The sequence below is a fragment of the Triturus cristatus genome, chromosome 8, assembly GCF_964204655.1.
Source record: "Triturus cristatus chromosome 8, aTriCri1.1, whole genome shotgun sequence".
In the NCBI taxonomy this organism is placed as follows: Eukaryota; Metazoa; Chordata; class Amphibia; order Caudata; family Salamandridae; genus Triturus; species Triturus cristatus.
This window is the reverse complement of record NC_140591.1, coordinates 1,059,491,714-1,059,518,754: the sequence shown is the minus strand read 5'-3', so window position 1 is coordinate 1,059,518,754 and position 27,041 is coordinate 1,059,491,714. Positions and strand designations below refer to the sequence as shown.

Below are 27,041 nucleotides of genomic sequence, written 5' to 3'. Positions count from 1 at the left end.
CCAGGTCCCCGCCAACATCAGGGGAGGGGACAGGATTAAACAACTTCGCAGGCTTGAATCGCGATACATCATCGATTTAGGAACTAAGAATCCGTTGGGGATGAATGTGGGGGAGGAACTGTCAGTTCATCTTGGAGATTAAAGAGTAGCAAGAATTTATACACTATAGGTTAGATAGGCTATTGGAGAATGTAATTCACAACATGGTGTGACCATAAGGTATTCTGTGATCGAATTTGTGGGATTGGTTATACACGTTAGCTTTTGGACATTTTGTGAAAAAATCTTTTTTAAATGGTGTTATTATAAATGTGGATCATCATACTTTTCGATGCCAGCAACAATGTTGAGGTCTTAGCCAATACATGGCGTGATTTTCTTAAGTTTTACTTGAATGTAGGACGAAAGACAGGTGATAGGATGTTATTACAACATACTTATTGTTATTTAACGTGTTGAGTAATTTAAATGACCCTTGTGCTGCTAGGATATTTATCATGTGACATTGGTTTGCCGATACACGGCTTTATTTTTGTTATTTTTGAGGGACACCACATGCCCATACAGGGCGATATGTGTGAAGTTTTTAACCTTACTTCTAATTTGGAATTGATTTTGTTAGCCGATACACGGCGAAATAAGCAATATTATCTAATTGTTTTCACATTCCAAAATGGCGATGAATTACCAACAGTGATTCTTTCAATGTGTTTGTCCTTCTATGATGTCTATGAATAGTGATGTCATGTGATCCACGTAACGTTTCATTGAAATATGCTGCTTCTTTGGCGCGAAATTTGTAAAACATCAGACTAAGGCATAGCCGAAACGCGTCATGTTTTCCATGCTCGCTATGCAATAAACGACCTAAGAACTGCAGAAGTGTCCCGTGAGTGCTTTCCCGAGTTCTGATGTGACTGGGACTGAGCGCGCATTTATTAACGCGAACGCACATTCGCGTTTTGAAGCACCCGTCTTTTGAGTGCGCTGGTTTGGAGGTGCAGCGGGAGCGATGATATATATATATATATATATTCGCTCCTGATTCCAGGATAGTTTTGCTGAATAAAGAGGCACCCACGGGGTGAGTTTCAAAGATTTATTTTCATACTCGGGCAAACAAACGCGTTTATATATGTCTCCTTTGGTGCTCTTCCTCCTGAACTCCCGATCCGGCGGCACCATTCAAACAAACACTGACTGCGATTCCACTGCTCAGTTCCGTTTACAATTCATATTTATTTTGGCTTTAACAAATGGCATTACATAATCCTTGTAAGCACAATTCAAGACCATATATATATATATATATATACATTCACAACACCTTCTCTCCTACAAAACCTTACTGTTCACTATAAAATTGCTGTATCATGGTCACAATGACATATGTGAAGAACATCTGTCCTCACTCACAACAACTTACTATTACAATATGAGACTAACTCCCACCATTGCCCTTCAACCAAACAGCCCCCCCCTGCTTGTACTATGAGGGCACGCTAGTTTTAAGTGTGGACTTTACAAATAGAAGTGACAGCACCAAAGTTATAAAGAGCTCACGGGCAGACACATTGGATACTGTAAAAGTGGACTTACTGAAGGGACGACAAAGATGGGTCTCTGCTGATTCCTGTTTCTGCCATCTCAATCGCTTGTTTTATTTCCAGCTTCTTATACAGTGAAACAATGCTTGATTTGGGCTGATTCTCCCGGATTAGAAGTTTTCGAATGTACTTGTTATCAAACTTTTTGAACCTGTGATGGATGGGAAAGGAAAACAATTAAGCCTGATGTGAACTATGACCTGATTGTTCAGATAAAAAATGAGTTTCAACACTGTTGTGTGTGATAACTGGTTGAAAAAGCTAAAAACAATATAAAATATTAACCATGTTGAAGTATGAGTGTTACTTCATAGAATGTTGTTTTAGGAGGAGAGTTGTGCTTGTTTGACAGTTGGCCTGCTAGGGTCATATATCCAAGCACCAAGATATTCAATGTATCAGTACATCTCATGCAAACAACACAACTAAAGTAACGTCAGTGGATTGTACATGTAACCACAAAATAATCACAGTAAATCATTAAAAGGGAAAAGCCAAATGAATCTAATGAGTCTAACAGGCTCAGAAAAATTGGAGGCACAGTTTTGAACTTAGGTCCTGAAGTAAAAGGAGTCTGATGTACGAATAACTGGACACAACATTCTGGATTCAGTTTTCCTTTGTAACCAGTAAAGAATTTTATAAACCAACCGATATACTGATAGGTCAGTTTACAAAATTCTGAGTCGTAGTGGGTCAAAATATGACTCAAAACTAATATTAATGAGGTAGGTTGCGAAATATGACTCATTGCGATTGGAGGCCATCCCAAAAATGGTGGCCTTCTGGAGGAGTCAGCAGACCACCATGTAGGTGATTAATTTAAATAAAGAAAACGATTTTTTTAATGCAGTTTTTTTACCCAAAACTAAACGGGCTGTGTTTAAAAAGGAATGGTTTTTGATCTTGTTTGTTTGAGAGATGGTAGTGATCTCTCGGATCACTGCCTCATCCTTGACAGCATTTTGTTTTAAATCACAAAATGGAAGTTATCCTTTGCCTTTTACAAATAGGTCACCACCTCTTTTCAAGTCTCAGTTTTTTTTTAATACTTTAATTTGGTTTTTCATGTCATGACCAAAGGAGCACAAACACGTGCCCAATACAAATAAGAAAACAAGTCTCAGGAACCTTTCAATATTTCAATTTCAATTGCAACAACTGATATGTAACATACTTATTTGTACTTTATAGGGATGTGTGCAATTGGCCACTTCTAGATAACAAATTGGTATTGATTTCCAAGCCCATTATAGGAATCTGGAAAAACGTTCTGAATTCTCAAATGGGATTAGTACATCTGAAAAATCATTTTTTACATTTTACGTGCTGAAACCAGATTGTTTGCAACTGTAAACGATGGTTAGTACATCTGGCCCTAAATCCAACCACCTGAGTAGACAGTGAAAGAGATGAGGGTTCTCATAAGAGCTATTTTTTTAATTGGGTAAAGTTGTGTTTTTTTCAAGCACAATTTCTTGAATACATTTACCAAAAACAATTGTTTTGATACACATTTCGAAATGAACAATCGTAAAACATTTCAGAGAATTTCTGATTTGTGAAGCAAACCGCAACTGCCCACTGTTTTTGAGGTTACTGCCGCAGTCCTGTCACTCACATACAAATAAAACATGGAAATGTTCTTGTATTGGGTTTTGATTTAAAATAACACCCATTTGTAAGAAATTGAGTTATTGGTTGAGGGAGTTGGAAGCCTCAGTCACGCAACAACCACAATCCTTGTCAGAGTCAAGCATCTAAGTCACTAAATTAACCTGTGCTTAACCCTCTGGTAGCTTGGCACAAAAGCAGTCAGGGTTATTTTAGAGGCACTGTGTTAAGTATTTATGCAGCACACAAACAGTAATAAAGTGAAAACACTACACAAGAAAAATTCCAAACCAATTTAGAAAAATAGGATACATTTTTATAAATAAAATAATTTAAATCCAATCTGTGAACCAGAGTTATGAATTTTAAAGTTTTTTGTGTGAAAACTAGCACCCAAAGATGAAATCGCCAACCGCAAGTTTCTAGTTAAGTAAAGTCAAAAGTTAAGGCGGACCATGATGGAGCCCAGTCCAGCTACACAAGATGCATTGGGCCTGATCTAGGCTTACCTTTAGACTTAGAAGAAATTTCAAAGAGAAGTTTGAAGGTAAAGTTGTGGGGGGCAAGGCAGACGACGTTGCCCAAGTGGAGGCATCATCATCGGAGAGCCACTGGATGAAGTCATGGTGAAGATTTCTACATCTGGACTTTGTCATTTTATTGGAAGTTCTCCAATGGGATGAAGCTGCAGGATGCAGCCAAAGTAGGTTCCACAAGGCCTCATACTGTTGCTCAGAGGTCCAGCTGAACAGGATTTGCTGCCCCGGAGAAGAACGTAGCGGTAGCTACCTCAAAGTCAGACCAACTGGTGATGCACCTCAGGCAGACCAGCAGGCAGGTAGGTCCCGCTCTTCTGCCTGTTTATAGGCCACTTTTTTATCAAAAGGTTTCCAAGTCTCAATTTTTAGGATTAGTCAGGAGCAACGCCATAACCAAGGGTCAAGAACTGGGTGCGTACCACTTGGGGTCAGGACTCAACCCAGCAGAGGTCAGGGCTCAAGGTCTCTGGAGCTTGTTATATCCCAGTAGCACACACAGGAGGCCAGCCAACTGTCCCTTAGAGTCACTCTGGTAGACCTAGGTTAAAGCAGCAAGGCAGGCCTCAAGCAGCAGGCAGGCCTCTGTGGTAGAAGGCAGGCTTCAAGCAGGAGGGCAGTCATGTGGTAGCAGCTAGTCCTCTGAGGTACAAAGGTTTCACAAGCAGGAGAGCAGTCATTCTTGTACCCTCAGCAGGTCCAGGAGTGTACTGAAGAGTCTAATAATTATATCTGGTGCCAGCCTTTGAAGTGCAGGAAACTTTAGGCTACCCCCACATCTGGTTCTGGAAATTTCCTTCTTTCCACTACCCAGGCTCAAAATGGTATAGGGTGACAAAAGACTTGTGCCAAGTACCTTTGTAAGTGTGTGGAGGCAGCCCTTTGAAATGTAAGTGAGGCAGGGAACAGCTATGCCCCACCCATCCAAGCAGAAAGGTCCCTCCTGCCAACAGTTAGTCTCCCCCTTTGTCTCACTGTCTGGGAGAAATACACAAGGCCAACTGCCAAGATATTCACATTCATGTGACACAGACTGTAAGGCACCAAATGATTAGGAAAGAAAGTGCCAACTTTCTCAAAGTGACATTTTCAGAATTGTGACTTAAAATCTAACTTTACCTTTAAAGAGGATTTTAAATTACAATTCTTTTGAGACCAAACATGACATTTCTACCTGTCCCCAATCAAAGGTTAGCACTTATTAAATGTAATAAGGTAAGCCAATGTTATCATATGGGAGAGGTAGGTCTCACCGTAGTTAAAAAGCATGCATCTCGCAATAATGGCCTCCAGGTAGGAGTACACTGTTGTTTGTTCTGCCTGTTTGAGGTCAGATCGGAGAAGTATTTTTGCCCGGGTGTGTAGTGGGCAGCACTGCTACAATGTTTCATTGCAAACAGAAATACGCATAGGTAATGGCATTCATTTTGATTTTGTGTCATAGTAATATAATAACACTTATTACATGCATGTAGCGCACATATAGCTGCAGCTGTAGCAATGCAAACTCCCTTTACACACAGGACAAACATTGCACAGGCAGCAATATCAATCCAAGCTTCCTTCCCGAATCCCTACCGCTATCCGGGAATGCCCTCTCACCTGGTAAAGTAACTATGTAACGGGAGGTTTGGGTAGCCACTGGTGACATGACATAAAATGTCTGAGTGTGTTACACTTAGTGTCATGTAACCACACTATCCCCTGGGGGATCCAGGGTGAGGGAACTAGAGACACGGGGCGCTAGGTGCAGGCCAGCCTCCAGCATAAAATGTTCAACACAAAATGGGGCCGCTCCAAGAGTGGTGAACTAGGTGCAGAGGATTTAGATTGTGAGTGTAGGCATCTCACAAAATGTGACAGACTGGTCTCACACACCACCTGGTGTCATGTTTCATCATTGATCAGTCCTCGCCCTCCAGAAACTCGGTGTGGTTGAGGGCGAGCATACACCTGACAACAGGGATGCACTTCTAAACTAAGTGGGGGCCCATGAAAAGTGAGTGAGAATTAAAAGGCCATTATAGTTGCCAAATTAGTTTTAATGTGGTAGGCAGCTATATGGTTTTTAAAAACAAGTGAACGGTGTGATGGGGAATTTATTGTCCCCTCACCGTGATAGGTGCGGTCGACATGTTTCTGCTGTGTGGCCCAGTTCGGTCTGTGACATTCATCAGGACCAAATGTAAAAGCAAAGAAGGGCTGCATTCTTACCAACCTTGTGGTGATAAGCTGCCACTAGGTGGGGTGACCTACGTCACACTCCAGAGAAGAAAGGGCTCACTTCGAAGCCCTAAAACATGAGCCTAAATGCCCCATGGGAGGAAGGCAAAAAAGGATGACCCCTGTAGAAAACATGCATCAAGGTGCGTCTCCCGTAGGTACACCTATATGTGTGCTTCTCTCCTCCCCGGGACGAGAGAAGCACACCTATACCTAGGTCACCACTCTGGGAGCGGCCCCATTTTGTGTTGAACACACTTAGTGTCATGGCATGGTCTGAGCTTGCAGAGAAGGAGCAGGTACCACATTTTTTCATCCAAGGACTGAAGATGGCTTAGAATGTTATCACAGTAGCACACAGGTTGGGTCTGAGAAGACATCGGTGTTACAGACATGTGCCACATATGCAGGTTACCTGTCTACCATGCAATACAAAAGGGGATGATGGACGGAGCGTTTGAGCAAATCAAACACTCACTCCCAGTTAACTGATCTGGGTTTAATCCATCATCATTCTTTAGCTCACTCCACCACCCCAGTTCAGACATGGCCATATGCAAATCAGTCTGACCCTGTGCCTCATGAGAACAGTCCAGCCTGAACTGCCAAGCCATGTCTTCCCTGGACCGGAAACAAGCATCCTCGGACCGGTTTCGGGTTCATAACCCTCATCAGTCAGGCTATCTTAAATCCAGTGGCATAGTAAGCAAGGGACCCACGTCTAGGCATACCCTGCAAACTTAGGGCGAACAAAGCGATACCAAAGGGGATGATGGCCGGAGCGTTTGAGCAAATCAAACACTCAGCCCCAGTCAACTCATCTGGGTTTAATCCATCATCATTCTTTAGCTCACTTCATCACCCCAGTTCAGACATGGCCATATGCAAATCAGTCTGACCCTGTGCCTCATAGGAACAGTCCAGCCCGAATTGCCAAGCCATGTCTTCCCTGGACCAGAAACAAGTATCCTGGGACCGGATTCGGGTTCATAACCCTCATCAGCCAGGCTATCTTGCATCCAGTGGCAAAGTGAGCAAGGGACCCACGTCTGGGCATACCCTGCCAACTTAGGGCGAACAAAGCGATACCAAAGGGGATGATGGCCGGAGCATTTGAGCAAATCAAACACTCAGCCCCAGTCAACTCATCTGGGTTTAATCCATCATCATTCTTTAGCTCACTCCACCACCCCAGTTCAGACATTTGGCAAAGTGAGCAAGGGACCCACGTCTGGGCATACCCTGCCAACTTAGGGCGAACAAAGTGATACCAAAGTCTACTGTGCCAGTGCATCCCTGTGCCCCACGGCTGGACTTGACTTCTCATTGCCCTCTCTCCTCCCATTTATGCATAGACAGCATGTACCATGGCCAGAGATCTCATATACACTCCACAGCCTCACAAGGGTGACGTACATATCTGACTTGCTGTCTTGGCTACTGTGATGGCTGTTACTGAACACCTGCTGGTAGATGTTTGAGTCTGTTTGCCAGGATGTGAGTCCTTGGGCGATTGAAGGTTAAGCCTTGGAGCAGAAAAACAATGCCCTTGTAGGCCCAAGTGGGACCAGCCTCTTTCAGCATAATCCCACCAAACAACACTAACCTCACACACCCTATAGCGAGGGTCTTCAAACCTGGAGGCGGGCCCCCCTATAACCTCAAGTAATTGCAGGGGGAGGCAGGCTCTGGCCAAAAGAAGTATTATGCTGATAACAGTGCTTTGTTTTCAGCAGAAGAAAATGAGTAGCAGTAAGCCGCTCTGTAAATGGCCATCACTAACATCTTTTGTCATTTATATGTTGGGTGAGGGAAGGTGTCAAAACGGAAGGGACACCAAATCCCCCACCCGATTTCTAATAATCACACTGTGGATACTTTTACACGTTAGTAAGGCCTGCCTGACCAGAATAGTATGTTTGGCAATCATGTATTTGATTGCATTTTTAAAATGGCATTAGAACTTAACTACAATGTTTAAATAAGTCTAGACCTATTTGAACATTGCCAATTTAATAGAATAATTGTGAAAAATGTTGAGGGGGCCGATGATTTTTTTTGTCGGTGGGGGGGGGGGGCATTTAAAAGTTTGAAGACCACTGCACTATAGGGAGATCACATTTTCAAAATCAAAATAGGACCGGCAAGAGAATTAAAAGTAGGACTACGCTTTGGCATCGACAGAGGACAAAGAAAAAGAAATGCAGTGACATCGCCTTTAATACAGAAGGACAACAGTGCCATCTCCTACAGACCTGGAAGTATATATGAAAAACAAGAATGTCTGGTGTCTCAGTGGTGGGGTATTTTGCTCCATTTCAGCAAGATTTAGATTTCTTGCGTTGTCTACTATTGTGCAACTGTTGTCAATACTGCCCTTGTTTATGAAACGTAGAGGACTCAAAGAAAAAACATCACATCTGCCCTGGAACAACCTGAGAGCCAATCTGATACTTGTAGCAAAGAATTTATTGTGGGACAAGTAACACTCTGGTACAAGCACACAAAGAATCAAAAATGGACGGCACATGTATTGATTATGCCAAGAGATCTTAATTATGTGACAGGATAATGGTGGAGGTCACACTTCAGTACCCTGCTGTTAGAGTCATCTGGCACTGCCTTCAATTTCACCTGCTGCCTCAGCATGTGGCATTTATTGAGCGTGAAAATGCCAATCAAGGCATAAAACAGAGGCGTTTAATTTAGGTGAGGCAGAAGACTGCGTTTTAATAATGGAGTGAAAAACAGACCAATATTTGTTTATTTGAAGAGCAACGGAGATGGTAATCATGCGTATTTTATTTAATATAATAATTTGCTCATTATTTGCTATCTCTAACAAAAAAGAAAGCAATCACAACCTCTATGGCAATGTAAGATAGCTGAGTTGATTGTTCAAACCTTCGTTACAAATTGTTTGCCAATATACCCAGTGGCGTAGCTGGGGGCGGGGGGGAGCAGTGCTTAATTTGTACAATATTAAGTTCCCAGGCCCTGACCAGGAGGCCACTGCAGCCTGCACCACCCATCGCCCGGTCATCGCTGCCAATGATGGTACCAAAACAACTACTAACCCCCTCTCTCGTATGCCAAATGCAGCAGTTCAGATTATTCCAGGTCCCCAAAGCTAAAGGAATGGCTGGGGAGGCTGGTATTAGTATTTATTTTATGTATAGCATATTCTTAAATAACCGTTGTCTTGCTAATCTCTAAATTAGATGAGCAGTACCACCATGCGGTAGAGTGTCATTAGTGTGGTGATGTAAACAAATGACACCCTGGGGTTTCCCAGGGGAGGGAACTAGAGGCTACAGGGTGAGCTGGCCTCCAACCAATAATGTACACACACAGAAGCTACCCTGAAGGGAAGTGACCAGGAGTTACAAGGTACTAGGTGGAGTGCCTTGTATTTTAATAGTAAGTAAATGCCCAGCGAATAAATGTATTTCAGCTTTTACATTGGTTTTTAAATCCCTTTCCCTGTCTCCAGGTGTAGGCCGGCTCTATACCAAACGCAGTTTCTAGAGAGCGAGGATGGCCGATGATGAAGCATGACACCTGGTGGTGTGTGAGGACAGTCTTTCACTTTTTTTAGATGCCCAGTACTCCACATAGTTCCTTGTAACTCCTGGTTACTTCCCTTCAGGGCAGCTTCTTTGTGTGTACATAAGTGTGGTGATGCCAATTAAGCACTGGGGGGACACTGTTTTTGGGGGCGGCGGAGGTAAGCAACTCGTGTCTGTCTGTTGACTACCACCATCCCCCAGCCCCCCGAAGAACAAGTTGGCCTTCTTACCCCCCCAAACAAGTCATCCACCGGCCACCATACACCGGAACAAGTCATCCGTCGGTAACCCCCACTCCCACGCTCTTACCTGTGCACCTGGAAGAAAACGTAGGGTCTGCCCCAGGTGACAGTAGGTCTAGCTACACCACTGAATATATCCTACAGAAATGAAGAGATTTTAGACCATTATGCAATTAAACCTATGTCTATAGCTCTTCAGTAAAGTGTTTTTGAATATAGATGGCCGACCAACAAATTCCCTCTCCCTGAAATCCCACTGTACCTCATAAATGAGCGTGAGGCAATGCAGCCGTTGTGACATAGTAAGGGTTCAGCGAGGCCACATGCAAGGAAAATGGGCCCACCTTCTCAAAGTCTGCTAGTAAAGTAGTATAAAATTACAGCCACAATTGGAGCACAGAGGATCCCTCACACCTCTGGGCTCCGGTGCCACTGGGCCTGCTACACTGTTGGTAACTACGCCCCTGGTGTTCATGACTCTGCTCTTCCATGCGTCATCATACACTGAGAGAGAGAGATGAGTGAAGAGGGAGCATGCAGGACACTTCACCATTTTACTGTAAGTAACGCTCATTCTCACCCGAGACTCCCTCCAAAAGCGGGACATGTATTTCCAATGTGTTTGTGGGAAGCATTGATGAGAACGTTCACGAGTCCACTGAGGTAAGCTGTGGAGGGTTTGAATGTGAACTTGAAATTTTATTAGAACAACCTCCCATTAACATGACATCATGATAACACTGCTTAGAAACAACTTCATCTACCTGCACATTGCCTTTATCTTTATTTTTGGGTGCCTTGGTTGCTCATTTCATGTTGTACTCTTCTCCAGTAGTAACAACCATAGCACGAAAATGTTTTGGCAGATATATATTGTGAAAGTGGTACAGGAGACGAAAAATAAAGAATTCAAGCCTCAAGAGGCATTCAAACTTGGCAGCAGAGTACCAATGTTCTCCGCAGCCTTGACATCCTCCTCAGTGGTGCATTCATTGAGCGGAATGGAGTAGGGGGGAACTAGAATAGGACTGCGGGACCATCGCCGGTCAAGGCTAGGCGCAATAGGGGTAGTGTCGGTAGGGATTGATGGATAGAATCCCCAAAGCAGAGCAGAGCTGAAAAGTGTAAACATTTGTAAAATGCCATTAACTGGGGTAGACTTCGAAGGATGGTTCCAACAAACCAACAGTTGACGGGACTTCCGTCACCAAGTCTATAGCTAAGAGTACTGACCCAAAGCCCCTTTCTTAAATTGTTTTATGTTATTTTTTTGATGATGACACGAGGTCTGCAACAGTCAAAGCTGTCTTGTCAAACCTAAAAATGTGCATGTCCACTGCCATGTGTCGGTGCTGTTTAACACCATAAATAGTCGCATTCAATAGAAAAATACAGATAATCCTAATTATTAATGTAGATGCGCCAGTCATACATATGTGTTCAGGTTAGTCTACAGCCCCATATCCAACGGTTTCAAACAATGGGAGGACATGAATAAAAAAGGAACCAGCACAGGCCAGCCGATGCTACATAATGTATAGGTAGGTAGGCACTGGGCTCACCCACATATTGCAAAGTCAGTGGTGTCTCGTGTCTGTCATGCAGGCTAGGGAGAGAACACCAAAAAATGAATTCAGTCTCCACAGCCACTTGCTTGTAGAGGCTTGCTGGGGGTTACCACCCTATATTTGCCTTCAGGTGTCAAAAAAAAACATGCCCAAGAGGCCAATAAAAAATATATGCCCCCTTAACAAGCATTGATTAGCCTTCCCGCCAGCATCTTGTAATAAAAAAAGACTTTAAAATGTCATGCATAAACACAAAGGGGTTTTGGGTCAGCCCTATTTATTCCTTGATCTCTCAAAGCGTCATTCATATTTTGCTTCCACATATAAACAAATGTTGTATGAGGCAACGGGTCAGTCCACTTCATCCATTAGCTCTATCGCATTATGAGTGACAGGATTTCACTAGACCACAGGTGCACATTTGCAAAAATATTAGTGTGATTGAGGGGATGGTTTTTATTTTTCTATTGCTTCCTTTCATTTCTTTAGTTTTTCAAATATTTGCGTCTTAGTTAATGGTTTAAAGTTATAAATTCTATAGCATATATTTGCACACAATAGATACATTAAAAAACAAATGCAGAGCCATACCTGTTTGCTTTTAGGTCACGGATCTAGACGGTATGCATGCGCTGTCTCGAACCGAGACATGCTGTATCTACATCGTAGGCTTACAGCCCACTCCCAGGCTTCCCATTTGATGGTACCATCATTGCTCCATTTCTTGTCCTCCCCATTTGTCAAGGGCATGCATATGTAATGCCTTTTCCAGTGTTTAGCCCTCCCCAAGCGCATCGTCCAACTACATTTTAAACATACGCAGTGGGTATTTTAGGGCATTGTTTCTGGATTACTTTTTAATCTATCGGGACAGCATTGTCACTTCTAACCATGCCTTAAAGTGACAAAATAGAGGCTTTTGTTAAAGAAAAGTGGCTTTCATCCCAAAAAATTACAGAAACTGGCTGAGGTAATTTGATGTCCAGTATGGGTTGAGAATGAGATTATGCCTATTTTATGACTTTTTTCAAAGTTGAAGTTTCCTGAAAGGTATGCAGGAACATACACACCACCAGTGGCGGCTGGTTATAACGGGCGACAGGGGCGTTGCCCTACCAAGCATCCGAGAGGAAAGAGAGAATGAACGTACAACACGAAGCAGCTTTAAAAAAAGTGCTCTCTGCTTCATGCTAACACAGATTCTTTCTGTTGCCTCTTAATGAAGAGCTGAGGAGCGAGACTAGTCGGAAGTCCTCGTGCACATGTGCTATACTGCTAGCTGGGGCAACGGCTATCGCTCGCCCTTGAGGCACACACACGAGGAGAGTGATGTCAGCATGGTAGGAGTGGCCAGTGGAAGCGGTAATGGTTAACTTGTATATGGGGCGCTTATGCTGTGGCCCAGGCGTTTTCAGCAGAGTGCCATTGAAATAAATGGTAAGGGGCAGGGCTGGCCTACATCGAGGAAGTGAAGTGGGTGGCAATAACTGAAGGACTCCCTTCATGTTTGTACTGCTGTTTAAGCCTCCTGATTGGATGTTGGAGGCTGGGGGAGTGGGCTGGCTGTGGAAGATTTTGTCTAGGCAGCTCCGATTTCATTTCGGGGTCGGGATAATAATCAGAATGCAGCAGGTGTGCGTGCGTCGTGTATTGTGTTGTTGGCGCCTTGGCGGTTTATTATCCAGGAGGGACACCGACCAGACGAGATGGGACTTAACCAGGCGGCACAAGCTTTTGAGGTAAGTGAACAAGTATAATTTAATGTGGAACATAATCTACTCTCTTCCGGTCGAGTCGAGTGTTCATTGTGCTTTTTTTGTGTCAGCTTTATTCGGAACGAGATCACCAGTCAAATGCGAGCAAGGGTACAGTCAGTAGAAGACGAGGCCTGGGACTATTCCTTAAATTCGTAAGGATAACAGACTGAAGACTATTTAGAATTAGAAAAGCGGTAGGATTTTGTTGGGCAAGTGCACCAGTGTTAATTACGGCAGTGCCTTGTTAGCGTTTCACTTACTGTTTGCTAGCCACAATCGCAGCCACAGAACAAGCTGCAATCTGTCTGTGGGCACGTGCGCAACATATTGAAGAGTTATTAATAGCCTGCGGTTATTAACAAGCAATGCAATCTGGCAGGGATACAGTTTATGCCCTTGCATGCGCAGTTACTACGCTGTGCCTTCAGATGAGAATGCAAGTTCTCGGAGATTGAGATGTATTTTACCGAGATTATTATAAGCACTGCACTCTGATTAATGGCGTCCAATATCTATCTGCAGTACAGGTCGAGACCACCCTCCACCCCTCTCCCTATCAGAACGCTTGACTAATGTGGCAACAGAAGGCTCAGTGAAGGCCCACCCAGTGTTACATGGGTGGGTATAAATATTGTTAAACGAGGCCCGTTATTTTACAGGCTGACGGAAACTTAATGCCGAAGCCATCAGAAGTGCCCCTGAGAAACACGTCCACACAACAGGTCTAGAATACACAAAAGCCAAAAAAGTACTTTTGCATTTAATGCGGAGAAGGTAGTGCAATGTTTTATAGGTGAATACGCGTGCGAATGTCGCACTACCAACACAGGAAAGGCAAGCCCTCATTCTAAGGTTTAGTGGTGCTTTCCTGCATAGCATCTGCCAAGTAACCTGTGGCTGATTGGTTGATCTAGTAGGGTTTCTGTGTAATGCTTTTTGGGTTCGTTTCAGCATTCAGTTCACATTGTTGGTGAAGGCGGTTCAGTAAGTACGCTAAGCTGTATATGCCCTCGCACAACATTTTTTGCCCCACCACTTTCAAAATCCACCAGCCGCCCCTGCACGCCAAATTCGATAATGTTGACGTCTTACAGGCAGCGCCATAAAAAAATGTCTTAATCACCATCCAAGAATTCTTAGCTGCTCTTACTGTCAAAGGGTCTAGAAACCATTTGAAAAGGGGGGATCTTATTAGGGCGCACATACCTAGAAGGGTAGGTAGGCTGTTGCTTTCATGCAAGCTTAGTTGCATGCATTTGCATCCAAATATCCCTTGCTTTGATCAGTGCGGCAATACTACATTTGAGAGTTTGGGGGTGGTGGGGATGCCTGGGCAGCAACGAGTCCATCGAAAGGCACAATAACTGATTACATCAAAGCTGACTAGATTTTTGAAAAAGGGGGCTTCTTAGGGCACATGTACCTAGAAGGGTAGGTAGGCTTTTGCTTTCATGCAAGCTTAGTTGCATGCATTGCATCCATATATCCCTTGTTTTGATCAGTTCGGCAATGCCACATATGAGAGTTTAGGGGAGATGGTGATGCCTGGGCGGCAACAAGTCAATTGAAAGGCACAATAACAGAGCAGACTTGTAATTGATATCTGCCCTCCGTACATTTGCCATCCTTTAAAACAAAGCTGATGAGATTTTTGAAATAGGGGGTCTTCTTAGGGCGCGTATACCTAGAAGGTAGGTAGGCTTTTTGCTTTCATGCAAGTTTAGTTGCATGCATACCCCTTGTTTACGCTTGATTCAGTCAGAAAGTGAGTTTCACAAATCACGCAAAACCTGTCTGTTTAGCCGGCATGACTAGTTCTTGTACCGGCTTTTGCCTCGCTCTCTGTCTATTATAGCGCCGGGACACCCCGTTGGGGTAGCTGTGTGCTTAGTAAATGCTTCATTATTATTATTATTATTATTGTTTGATCAGTGCAGCGATGCCACATATGGGAGTTTGGGGGGCAGTGGTGATGCTGGGGCTGTTGTGATGCTGGGGGCAGGGACAAGTCAGTTGAAAGGCACAAAAACAAAGCATACTTGTAATTGATAGCTGCCTCCCGTACAATTACCATCTCTTTAAAACAAACCTAATGAGAATCATTTGCATATGTTAGGGTTTCAGTTTAAAACGACACCAACATTTCCAAACAGGCCAGCCTTTTTAAAAAGTGACTATGGTTGGAAGAGAGTCAGCCATATGACCAGAGTATTTTTTTTCCTCATAAGCCTCAACCCAGCAAAATAAATTATGCGGGGTTAGGCTTAATTAGCAGACAACCACATTCTGCAATAATCATATGAGGCAATAGGCCTCGCAAGCATAAACACCTTGGGCAATAATCAGCATAAACACAGTGTGCCCCAATCGGGGGCACAACACACTGGAACTGGCTCCAGGCCAACTGGCCTCTCTCAGGGGCTCAAATGCCTTATGTCCCGCAAAGTCAGGGCTGGCTGCAAAAGCAAAAGTGCGCAAAGGGCAGGAGTGTCTCTCACTCCTATCTCATCTTCTTAGGAATAAAAAGGCCCCCAAGATGTTGCAGCTGCCTGCGCTCTCGCAGGGCAGCTGAGAAGGACAAAACGGCACTGTCACTACACGTGCCTAATCAACCATGGGCCCCTGTTGGGACTCCTCAGGGAATGCGGGGAATGAAATACAAATGCCCCCAAGATGTAGTTGCCCTCAACCGCGGCGCAACTGTGAGGAGCTGAAAACACTTCACGCTGCAGCTGCCCGCTATCAGATGGGGCAGCTGGAAAGAATCAAACACGCACTGGCCCAGGGGGCGGGCACCGACAATGTGCCCCAACACTCCCCCCAACCTCCATGCAGCTGAGCCCCAATTACCGGGCTCCTGTCTGACTGCTCCGGTCTCAGGCAGGCTTCTCCCTCACGCAGGGGAGGCTTCCGCGGTTCTCCTTTGATGCGGCGGGAATCCCATGCGGCGAGGCAGGCGCCGACTGGGTGCCTTGGGCCCCCTCCGTCGCTGGCGGCAGCTGTGCTTTCTGGGCTCTCTCCACTCACGGGAGCCCCACGCCACGATCAGGACTCGCTTCACCCGGTCCCCCTTCTTGGGAACGGGACTTCGTTCTGGAGCCTTCGAGGCTCCTGGACTGCTTCCGCCTCGCGTCACCCGGCCCCGCCTGGCTTCCGGGTCCCGTCTGCAGCCTCCCAGCAACTTCTTTCACTTGAATTGGGCCGGCGGCGGTGATCTCCTTTGAAACGGGCTGGGCACCCGCTAGTAATATAATTCAAGATGCGGCAATAATGCAGAGTAGGCTCCTGTGGATATAATTAATTCAAATGCTGCAATGCGGGGTGGGCACCCACCACAAGATCAGCAAAAGCGGGGGAATCCCCACGGCGGAATTCCCTCAAAAATGATCGCAGCTCCGCACTGCAAGCTGTAAAGAGAAGCGCTCTGTAAAATAAGGAAAGCGTTCTTAAGGATAAAAGTAAAGCGCTCCCAAAGCGCTAGAATCAAAGTCTAGTGGGGCAAAGGGCTGGGCCCAGGCAGGCCAGCTCACAGGGCCCTCCAGCAGGGAGGCAATCCCTTGTGGCGGTTCCTCCTGGGACCCGGCAGCAGCAGGCCCCCCCCAAGTCAGGAGAACAGCACACCAACTTTTTATGGGGTTACACCCCCTACATTTATACCACTTTTCCTCTTTGTTCTGCAGAGCACAGGGGTTGGGGAACCAGCAAAAACTGGTTTGGGGGGAATTGGAGCTCTTTGTTGACAAGGCTCCTCTTCCCCTTTGTCAGGTGGGAGCTCGTCATCACACACACCACAGGGGGCGGAGCCAGCATTCACTAGGGCAGGCACAATCCTATTCAGGGACTAGGGACTTCCCCTCCCACTACTCAGAATGCAGATATCCCTATTCAGCCTAGCGCTGACTCACCCTGCCCCTCCTGGAACCACACACACCTCCAGCTCCTGTCACTCACAAGCCAGACATGCAATTCACATCCGGCAGGCAGACACATAGCACACAGAAATGCCAGCTTCTAAAAGTGGCATTTCTAAAATACCCATAATAAATCCGCGCACACCATTGCGCAGCATTTATTCTCACAATTCCATACATACCAGACTTGACCACACTGCTCCTCTCATAACAGGAATAACCACTGACACACATTCATCATGGAATCCCCCATGCATTCCTATGGGAGGGCAGGCCAATCTCACTAAATGTAACACAGAGCATACGCACTTTACACTGGACAGCAGTGCGAAAGTGCCTGGAGGCCTAAAACCACCAACACTACACAGGGAAAAGGCTAGAAGACAGGCAAATAGTTTAGGGGTGAACCTGCCAAAAAGGGCCAAGTCCAACAATTAGCAATCTTGTTCGGATTTGAAACTGATTGATCTCATAAAATTTCACTGCGAATACTAGTTGGTTTCTCAGTATCTGGGTACTGAAGAAGACGTTATATGAAAATCACCATATCACTGGGATACAAAATGAAGTGACAGTGTCTGCATTTAAAGCTATAATGTAGTGCACCATTTGATACATAGATTATCGGAAATCAATAAGTAAAACATTTTTATTTGTCTGCTGTTCGTAAATTACTCTGCCTAAGCAAGCTAACTGTTAGAACCTGGTCTTGTTCCAGGAGTTTGCTTCCTGTGGTGTGGTGACATTGTGGTGTCACTCACCATCAGGGGGAGTCTCAACGCCGCTAGTGTGATTGGCCAACATGACCAGGATTCATGATTGCCGGCCCAAAAATGTTGGCAGGGCAGCCGTTGTAAGAGGGTACTTGCTGCAGCATATTTATCCCATGTGACAGATATTCTTTCACCCGTTGTAAGGTCAGGGTTGCCACAGAGTCAAAATGAATTCAAAGGACTAGGGGTTCCCTATTGCCTTTGTTCCAGACACCATGAGACTCACTCCAATTCTGACAAAAATCAGGGAGTGTAATTTAATTTTAATAAATGTCTGGAAGCAACAGCAACGTAACTAGCACTACTGCAGGAATTCAACCACTCAATACTCGAAAATCTGCTCTGACCTCCTATTTAGGTCTCAGCTCTAGATGGCAGGTATGTGCTGTCTTGAACTGAGACATGCTGTATCTACATCGTGGGCTTACAGCCCGCCCATAGGCTTCCCATTTGCTGGCACCATCGTCGCTCCACTTCTCATCCTCTCCATTTGTCAAGGGCATGCATACATGGTGCCTCTTCCGGTGTTTAGCCTTCCCCAAGGGCATCACCCAACTACATTTAAAAATACGCAGTGGGCAATGTTTTGGGACTACTTTTTTTTTTTTTGGGACAGTGTACTCACTTTCAACCATGCCCTATACGATGTAACACACTACCCATGTATATAAGCTCTTCAGTGACACACATGGGTAGTAATCTCTATATGAATGTTGCTATGCCATAGACAACCTGGTCTGCAGGATGGAGCTCTCTGGACAGTTATGATAATGCACAACTGCTTCTTTGTATTCTGCAGTATGGTAATGCGCACAACGATACTGCAGCATTGCGTTGTGTAACTCTTTTAACTAGCAGTTTGGGAACTTTAATGATGCGGGTCAGTTTCTTTTGGCACGTTTTTGGTCTCGGAAAAGATCCCCCCACTTATTATCTCAGTACAACAACCCACTTCACCACCTCCATTTTCTAGGAGCGGCAGATCCACCTCCCTTGTTGTTGACAAACACCACCTTCCCTGCTGTTGCGCACAAGCATCCCTTCTACAGATATTCCACACCGGACGCTCTCATTACTCACAACCGGAAAGACTCCAGTAGCCACTCTACATGCTCATCCTCATCAGACTCAGAGGCAGCCCTCCCTCCTGCCGAACACCTGTGCATTGACACAGAAGTAGGACTAAAGAGCTGACCAGTCCGACGGCCCTCCTGCATGTAGTTCACAAGGTGCTCCAGCTTTCATAACTGCTGAAACACGCTCTAAGTCTGTGCCCATCTTGAAGATTACATTCAAGAATTCAGCAGATAACGATATACTATTGTTGTCATTCAATGCCTAATGCTGGCCAAAAGCTTAAACAATTAATATATTATTTTTCTATTACTATGTATTTAATTGATAAGAGTACCCCTTACGAGGAAGTACAGTATGAGATGTATGAAATTGCGTAATGCATGCAAAAGTGCATATTCAATAGACTGGATTTCTGTGTGGCTTTTATTGAAAATGTTTGTAATTAATTCTATGCAACCTATACCATTGACAACGCCAATAGTTCGGAGCACCACCATTGCCGAGACCTATTGGCTTTGCCATAGCTTGTTTAAATTCGTGTTTTGCAGTGAACATATTTTCTTTTGTTTCATTAAGGCACCCTGAAGCAGGACGACATGGCTGGTCATCACAGGTAGGTGCAGTGCAAGTTTAAATCAAAAATACTGAAATCAGCACAGGCAGCAGTGTAAGCTTGTTCACTCACACACACAATAGGTCACATTCACCAGCAATTCAGGCTTCCCTCACAATGTGCCGGTGAAACAGATCACAAAAGTGTATGCTTCTCTCACAGAGTGCACAAGCACAGACAGAAACAGTGCATGCTTCCCTCACACAGTGCATGTACAAAACTGTCTGTAAGTGGACCTGCTTCTCTCACACACAGTGCACAAGCGTAGTTAGCAGCATTCCAAACGTTCCTCACAAAAACATGAAGCACCAAGTACTGTTCATGCTCAGTGGCACAACGAAACTTGAGCTCCCCCCTGCAAAGTATGTGGATGGGCCCCCTCTGGACTCAGTACAGGGTAGTATGCTGAGGGGTCCCCTGGAGCTTGGGGGCCCCCAGCACCGTGGGAGCTACGGGGCCCATGTTATGCCACTGTTCATGCTATACCCAGCTGTCAAGAGGTACATATTCCACAAAGCACCAAAGTGTTGGTCATTGCAACCCTACTCAGTTTACTCCTTCAGGGGAGGAAGTAAATAGATTAGTAAACAGGTGTCTATGAGATATGTGGGACTTCAAATCCTACCACATAGAGAAGGCCTAACCTATCAAACACTGTACTACTGGTCATCTCCGAGGCCCAGGAAGGGATGAATGCTCAGGTGAGGTGTCCTATGGCTCAGTACTGTGGTCTCTGCAACTGGGGTAGTGGTTCCAAAGCCACTGAATGCCCACCTATAGTTAAACATTATTATGTCCTTTATGTTCATAACTTGTTTTCATACAGTACTCAGTACTGCACTTAACCCCTTCCATGCCCATGACGGAACGGTTCCGTCATGAGCATCGGTTGCGCTGTGCTCATGCCGGAACCGTTCCGTCATGGCCCCGCCCGCGCTCGAACCCTTCAGCACCGCGGGGGAATTCCCGCCGCGCTGAAGTGGTTAAATAACGTTTCACTACTCATTGTTTACTAACCCAGGCTAAGTTGAGCTTTACAGGATTCGAGTCCATGACCACCAGATGACCACAGAGGTCCACAATATGTGTTAACCTCACTGAGCCGACTTGGCAGCATATTGTGTCTTTGCTACTGTGGCAGGGCGTATGAAGAGATTTAGAGGCCCTATCACATAAAGTACTCTGCAGGCAGAACGGGCATGTGCACCTGTTTTCTGTGCCACCGAGACACTTATTTATTGCAGAAGGGACTGCAGATGCTTACACTGTCTCATCTGTAATACAGACCACACCACACACATATAGTAATGGTGCCATGCTGATGGGGCAATTTTTTATTTGCATTGTGGCATGATCCCATGGAAATGAGAGAAACACTTTACTTCTGTGCTTATGGTTTATTATGGAGTTGGATACAGAGGCACAAATGCCACCAGGAGGTGCATTTAGTGGATCATAGTAAGTGTGACATCACCCTTCCCAAGGGCACCTACCGAAAGAAGGGAAAGATGTTCTCATGAAAGCCCCAGACATCCTCATGCAGGAGGGTACCGTGACTCACCTGCCTGCATGGGGGATCTTCCCCTCCTTGTAAAGCAGGGCTGGTTGCCCTGCGCACCCTGATAGTCAGCTGCTTCATGCAGTCGGTTCACCTCTCTTTAATGCACTGCCCATAGAGCAGGTGCAAATTGGCAGCTAACCTGTAAGCCACATTTTATCTGTAGTAGGGTGCACTGTCCCTGTTTGCACCTCACGCCCCTAGTTAAAGGGATGCCCTGGTGTAAACCAGGACAGTATGCTCTACGTATAATACAACTGCACATGTTCTGGCCTCTCTGGGCATGTGCCTCAATGAGACTATGCACAGATGGAAGTCTTTCTTTGTTCAGCATCGGCCATCCTACTTCTGCAGAAGTGAGTACATGATGTGCTATTTCGAGTGCCTCACCGATTGGCAACCCTAAGGACATCGGTAAGGCGGAGGAGCATCGCTCCACTGTTCAATAGGAAAAATAAAATTATAATAAAGCAGCACTATTATCATTTTATTTTTCCTACTGCAGTGGCTCAGTTTCATGCGGTGGGGCTGACCAGAGCTAGGGGGAGGAGTGGTGGCACTCTCTACGTGCACATAAAGGTTTGACTGACTGTCTTGGAATAGCCAAACCGTCATGCGCACTTTGCATGTTTCCCACCAGGCTATAATGCACAGCCCGGTGGGGAACATGCACAGGCCCCGTTTGATCTTCGAACCACTGCACTCAGACCAATCACCATGCTGCTACCATGGTGACAGCAGCATCGTGATTGGCTTATGGGAGCCTGGGAACCCGGTTGCTTCTTGCTGCCAGAACTTAAGACAGGATGAAGATGAAGATGACGGAGGAGAGGCGTTTTTTTATCCCCTCCCTCCCACCACTCCAACCACCCCAGCTGCTACTGTCCACCAAAGCTCATCACATAGAAGAAGGACAAAATGGGAGAACTGCTTCAGCTCTGTTTCGTCCTCCTCGCTTGGAACAAGTATGTCCTGTTGCAACGTGGCAGTGCTATTTTCACAACTAGCGAAAGCATTCTTTGTCAGAGCATCTTTCTGTATCTTCCTGACTGTGGCTCATGTTAATAACAATCCACTCATACAGGAGTATAGACTTTAACAAATGATTTTCACAAGTGAATCCCGCCTACTGCCTGTTTTGTAACTTTTTCATATTAACAGATCAGAACTATGACATCTGATCAACTGCATCACTGGGTTATCACCATAACAAATTCAGGCTTACTGTATTGAGCATAAACTTTCCAACAAGGCATAAAGAGTAAAACAGGCACTGTTTTCTTTTAGCAGAGGCACAACTTCTGCCCAATCAAATGCTATTGTCAAGATAATCAACTTCTAGACTTGTAGAAGGGGCCAAAGCCCCTCCACAGCAGTGCTTCTTAAAGCTCTTTTTCTATTAATCACATAAAGCCTATGATAGATTTGCTGCCAAGCCAGACCTAAAAATCATCCATCCACCTTGACAAAAGGCACAGTGTTTATCTTTTAAATATTCTTCGCCTTGCCTAAAGGACAAGGAATGCTACACAGGTCCCCTGCATTGCCCAAAGGAAGGGAAGGAACTCATATTTTCACATTATGGCAAATAATGGCTGCCACTGTGAAATCTGAAACTCCTTGCCTTGCTTAAGGGCTGGAAGGGTGAGGATTGACAACACCCATCTTGCACTGCTAACATGTGGGAGTAATTTTGTACAGCCCCCCTTGCCTAAGGGCAGAGGGTGCTTCCTAGTCCTTTCCTGCCTACTCATGTTTCCCAAATGAGGAGGTATTTCTTTCCCAAAGGAAGCTTGGGTGTCCTTAGCCGTTTAACCACCTCACCTTGCCCAAGTACAAGGGGATTCCAAAACGCCTAGAGAAGTCTTGGGCAGCCAAAAAAAAACTGGTTGCCACACTGATCATGACTAAATGTGAGCGGAGAGCTTTGCAATTGCCCTTCAGGAAAACAGCAGGAAGGACACAGGATAAGAACACCACCCACCTTTCAGCAAAGCAGAGATGGCAAATATATACCCTGCCTTTAGGCACGGTGAAGGACTTACACGGACCACCCCTAGCCCTTGGGAAAGGTGGGTGTAGGGATGACGTATACCTCCTGCAGTTGGCTAACATATGGGGCTTGAAGTTAACATATGATATTGGGCCAAGGTGAGTGGGTGCAATTCAGTACCTTCCTATATTTAATAATGACATAGGACACACTTTGTCAGATCACTCAATTGACCCAAACATTATATATCAAGCCACATACTTTTCCTGTACAAAACATGTTTAACAAATGGATTGGGTATTCAAAGCTTACAACTCTAAGAATGTACAGATTTTTTAAACAGGAATGCAACTAACAAGTATTCTGAAAGTAGACAGGGAAGCTCGTGATTAGTAGCTATTTTCTTGCCTACTGCAATGTAATTTCACCTCTGTGGGCTTGTGCTATGATCTCCTGTAGCATATCCTATGATATTCAAGGTCAGAATTGCATCCTGTGGTGGCTAAGACCACTGGTTGGCCAGACAGAAACCCAACGTATTGATTACTAAACCAACAGCCATATGTGCTAATGCATTTTTCCCACAGACACAGAATGGGAAGAACTCTTTCATACATCAAGCCCAAATCCCTTGCATAAGATCTTTTACCGCTTTGACACCTCTTGGCACATGAAGACACCGAATAGCTGAGCATATAAATATCTACATGAAATTTCCTGGTAAGGCCCACCAACTCTCCAGGCTGTGCAAGCTAATGTGTATATTTAATGAGATTCTCTCTACAGTCTAGATGTGTAATTAAATATTAAATAAAGATTTTTTCAATAAAGTAATCAACAAATCAGTCATAACTTTTCACTGGATTTAGAAGTCGTTTTAAGTCCAGTTCCACAAAATGTTAAAATCCTACATCAGTGGCTGCTACTATCCCAACAAACTGACTTTAAGATGAAAATACATTTTAGCTGAGGGTAAGCTGTAGGAACTCTACATAAGGCTCCAAATTCTACTCAGGAAAAACACCCCGGTGCTTAGGTATGACCTAGTGGTTTACTTATGATACAACAATAGACCCAAAAACGTAGCTGAGATGTGCATGAGAAACCGTCCATAAGCATTTCCTAATTGCAGCGGTGACTTCCCCTGCTTGGCACATATATTTTATAGTGATAAATCTTATTATAAAGGTGATGGTTATATATTGACTGTGGTACAGCATGAGGTAGATATCACATTATGTTACATGATCTAGTAAAGCTATAGTAGAAATGTATATGTTTATGTAGGCAACTGTCTTCTCCTTCAACTTCTGCTTCTGCAGTGATTTTAAATGGTGGGATGGGACAATGACAAACATGCTGATGGTAGCTTTGCCACTGTGCTGCAGTTATTCTGGTTCATCCTACCACCTCTGAAGGCGCCTGTCGAGGTGGGTGGAGGTGGCAGAGGAGTAGTCATAAACCCTATTTGTCGCCTCTCACAGCAGAACTAGTAACTCTTGTAGCCCCATGTCTGCAACACTTCACAACAAAAAAATAATGTCTGCAAATCTTTTTGAGCCTGTCACTGACGTGGATGGCAGATGGATCTCAGAGCTACCAAAGCACAAATTCTAGCAACAGTCGTGGATCACCTGGCAGTGCAGATGAACCTGCCTACTGGTCCCATCTTCAAATGAGACTGGAGCACACTTCCTAATTTGTTTACCATGAGGATGTGCAGAACTCTGGGCATCATTATGATGCTGGATGGTCAGCCCACCCCCGACAGTCCAGTGGTCCGGGCACTGCCTGGCAGGTAGGCGGCAGTCCGACTGCCCAATTAGAATGTGCCCACTGGGCTGGCAGGCAGAAAAGTGCTCTGTAACATTGTGACCCTGGAAAAGTGCCGCAGCACGAGCCGCAGTGTTATAGAGCACTTTGTGCATATTCATGCACCTTGGTGCCTGGCTCTAGGTGCATCAATGTGCTTGGGGCCACTACACATGCCCCCAGGGCCACTGAAGAGTGGCCTACTGGGGATGGGGCCCTGCTCGGGCCCCCAAAGTCCCTTTCTGTCTATCTTTTCATGGCGGTGGGACTGCCCTGCAAAGGCAGTCGGAAAGGGTCATCCTAATCCCTACAGCAGTGCCTGCGTAGGTACTGCTTCCAGTTTAAGGATGGGATTCAGACCGCTTACCCGGCGGCCTGTCGGTGGAGGTCCACCCGACATCATAATAAGGGCCTCTGAGGGGATCTTCAAGCTAAAGTCAAAATGACTACTTCAGACGTCTATTTTTTGCCCTCAGCTGTAAACATGATGACTCTATTGTGCACCTCCAACCAGAGCGTAACCAAGAGTGTGTCAGCAAGTGAAAATAGTCTCTTCTAATGTGAGGACTAGTATATGCGACAAATACAGTAAGAACAAAGTCTATGATAGTTGCAAGATTTATAACTGAATGGAACATTATAACATTCTTACTTATCTCTCCAGTAGTTGTGACCCCAGTGCCCACAAACATCTTCAATCCCAGCCTTCAGGTGGTCCAAAAACTGTGAAGAAACAAGTAAGTCAGTAAATAGGTTATCTAGATTTCTACCCTCAACATCACAATACAGGCCCATCCTAAACCCGCTGCCTAGATCCAAAGGGTCATGGCCAAATTCCATGTCCAGCAGGCTCTGAAGGGAGGGCCAGTGAGCTATGGTAACAATCTGCACTTGGGGCCCAGGGAGTATTGCTGAAAGCCATGCCCAGTTGGCTCTGGGTGTATGGGGAATGGGTACATTGCGAGTAGGTGTGGATGAAATTGTAAATATATTTTTCTAATATTGCAAATATTGTGCTTGGGTGATTTTCTGCTTGAAATTTGAACCTGAGTTCTTCCCTCATAGACAAAGGGCACATATGATACCTGTTTATTAAATCAGCCAGTCACATACTTGAAAATTGTGCTTAAGGCATGCCCTTGGGTTCTAAAATCTTGCAAAGCACTGGACAAACTATTTGACAATTGTTCAACCAGTGTCCCATGTAGAAAAAGAATATGCAAAATAAACAAAATCCAATAATCAGGATAATCATACAAAAATATTTAGCATGTGCCTAATTACATGTCAGTAGTCCTGGTCCTTGACTTATGTCAAAATAGGACAGACAGGGTGAGCACTAAGGGTAGAGTGACTGCTTTATTTTGCCCTGCTATTACCAGACAGTGCTGAGGCCATTTTCAGGCATCAGAGGAGTAGCTGTTGTTGATTACATAAATCAAAAGATTTTCACTGGTGTAATGGCAGTCTGTGTATATTTTCTTATTGATGTAACAAAAAATCTTAAGAAGTCACTGAAACCACTTCTTTTGAAGGAACATTATAGTTAACATTAAAAAAACCGCAAAACACGTTTATTGCTCAGTTAGAAATAAATATATAACCATAGCATTCATCAATAGCGAGCTGAAGAAATGGCCTTTCATTATCAATTCAGATCTGCGAGGTGATCTAGCACTGGTCGGTGACCCCGCAGCTTGCTTGCCTCTCAAAATAAGCTGTTACTGCAGACTTGATTCCCTATCAGAAAACACACGTGGGACATCTAGTAACCAACGTGGGCACTATGGCCGGGCTTTTCAATGTAAAACAATTGCTGGGGCATCTAAATTTGGTTCTGGAAGCAGATTACAGGGGTGGGGCAAACGTCCATTATAAAAAAAGAAAAAAATATAACTTGGAATGTGTGTTAAAGGGAAGTTGCATTTCTTTCTCAGATGACAAAATAATGTTCGTTATTATAAAACAGAGACATTCCACTCCAAAAATTCTTCAGTTCAAGGGATGTTATGGTTATTCTTCATAACACAAAAACCTGCTCAGAGGTTATTATGGGCAACACTACTATAACTCCCTCAGTGTACCGTTCATTCTCTCATTCATGATTTCACTGATAACATCAGTGATGAAATCAGTGAATCTGATATGATGATGGTGAACTCAGGTCGTGGTCATGCTGAAAGCCTGG

General features: G+C 44.7%; 1 protein-coding gene across 1 annotated transcript in view; it reads right to left on the bottom strand.

Annotated features, from left to right (window-relative positions):
- The window catches only part of LOC146805380 (sodium/hydrogen exchanger 2-like), a 588,486-nt gene that overhangs the window by 67,307 nt on the left and 494,138 nt on the right, over window positions 1-27,041 (bottom strand). The window contains exons 7-8 of the mRNA XM_085622598.1: window positions 25,506-25,576; window positions 1,600-1,758 (exon numbers count right to left, since the gene is read on the bottom strand). Of these exons, the coding sequence (XP_085478724.1) occupies window positions 1,600-1,758; window positions 25,506-25,576 (230 nt within the window). The remainder of the gene's footprint in view (window positions 1-1,599; window positions 1,759-25,505; window positions 25,577-27,041) is intronic.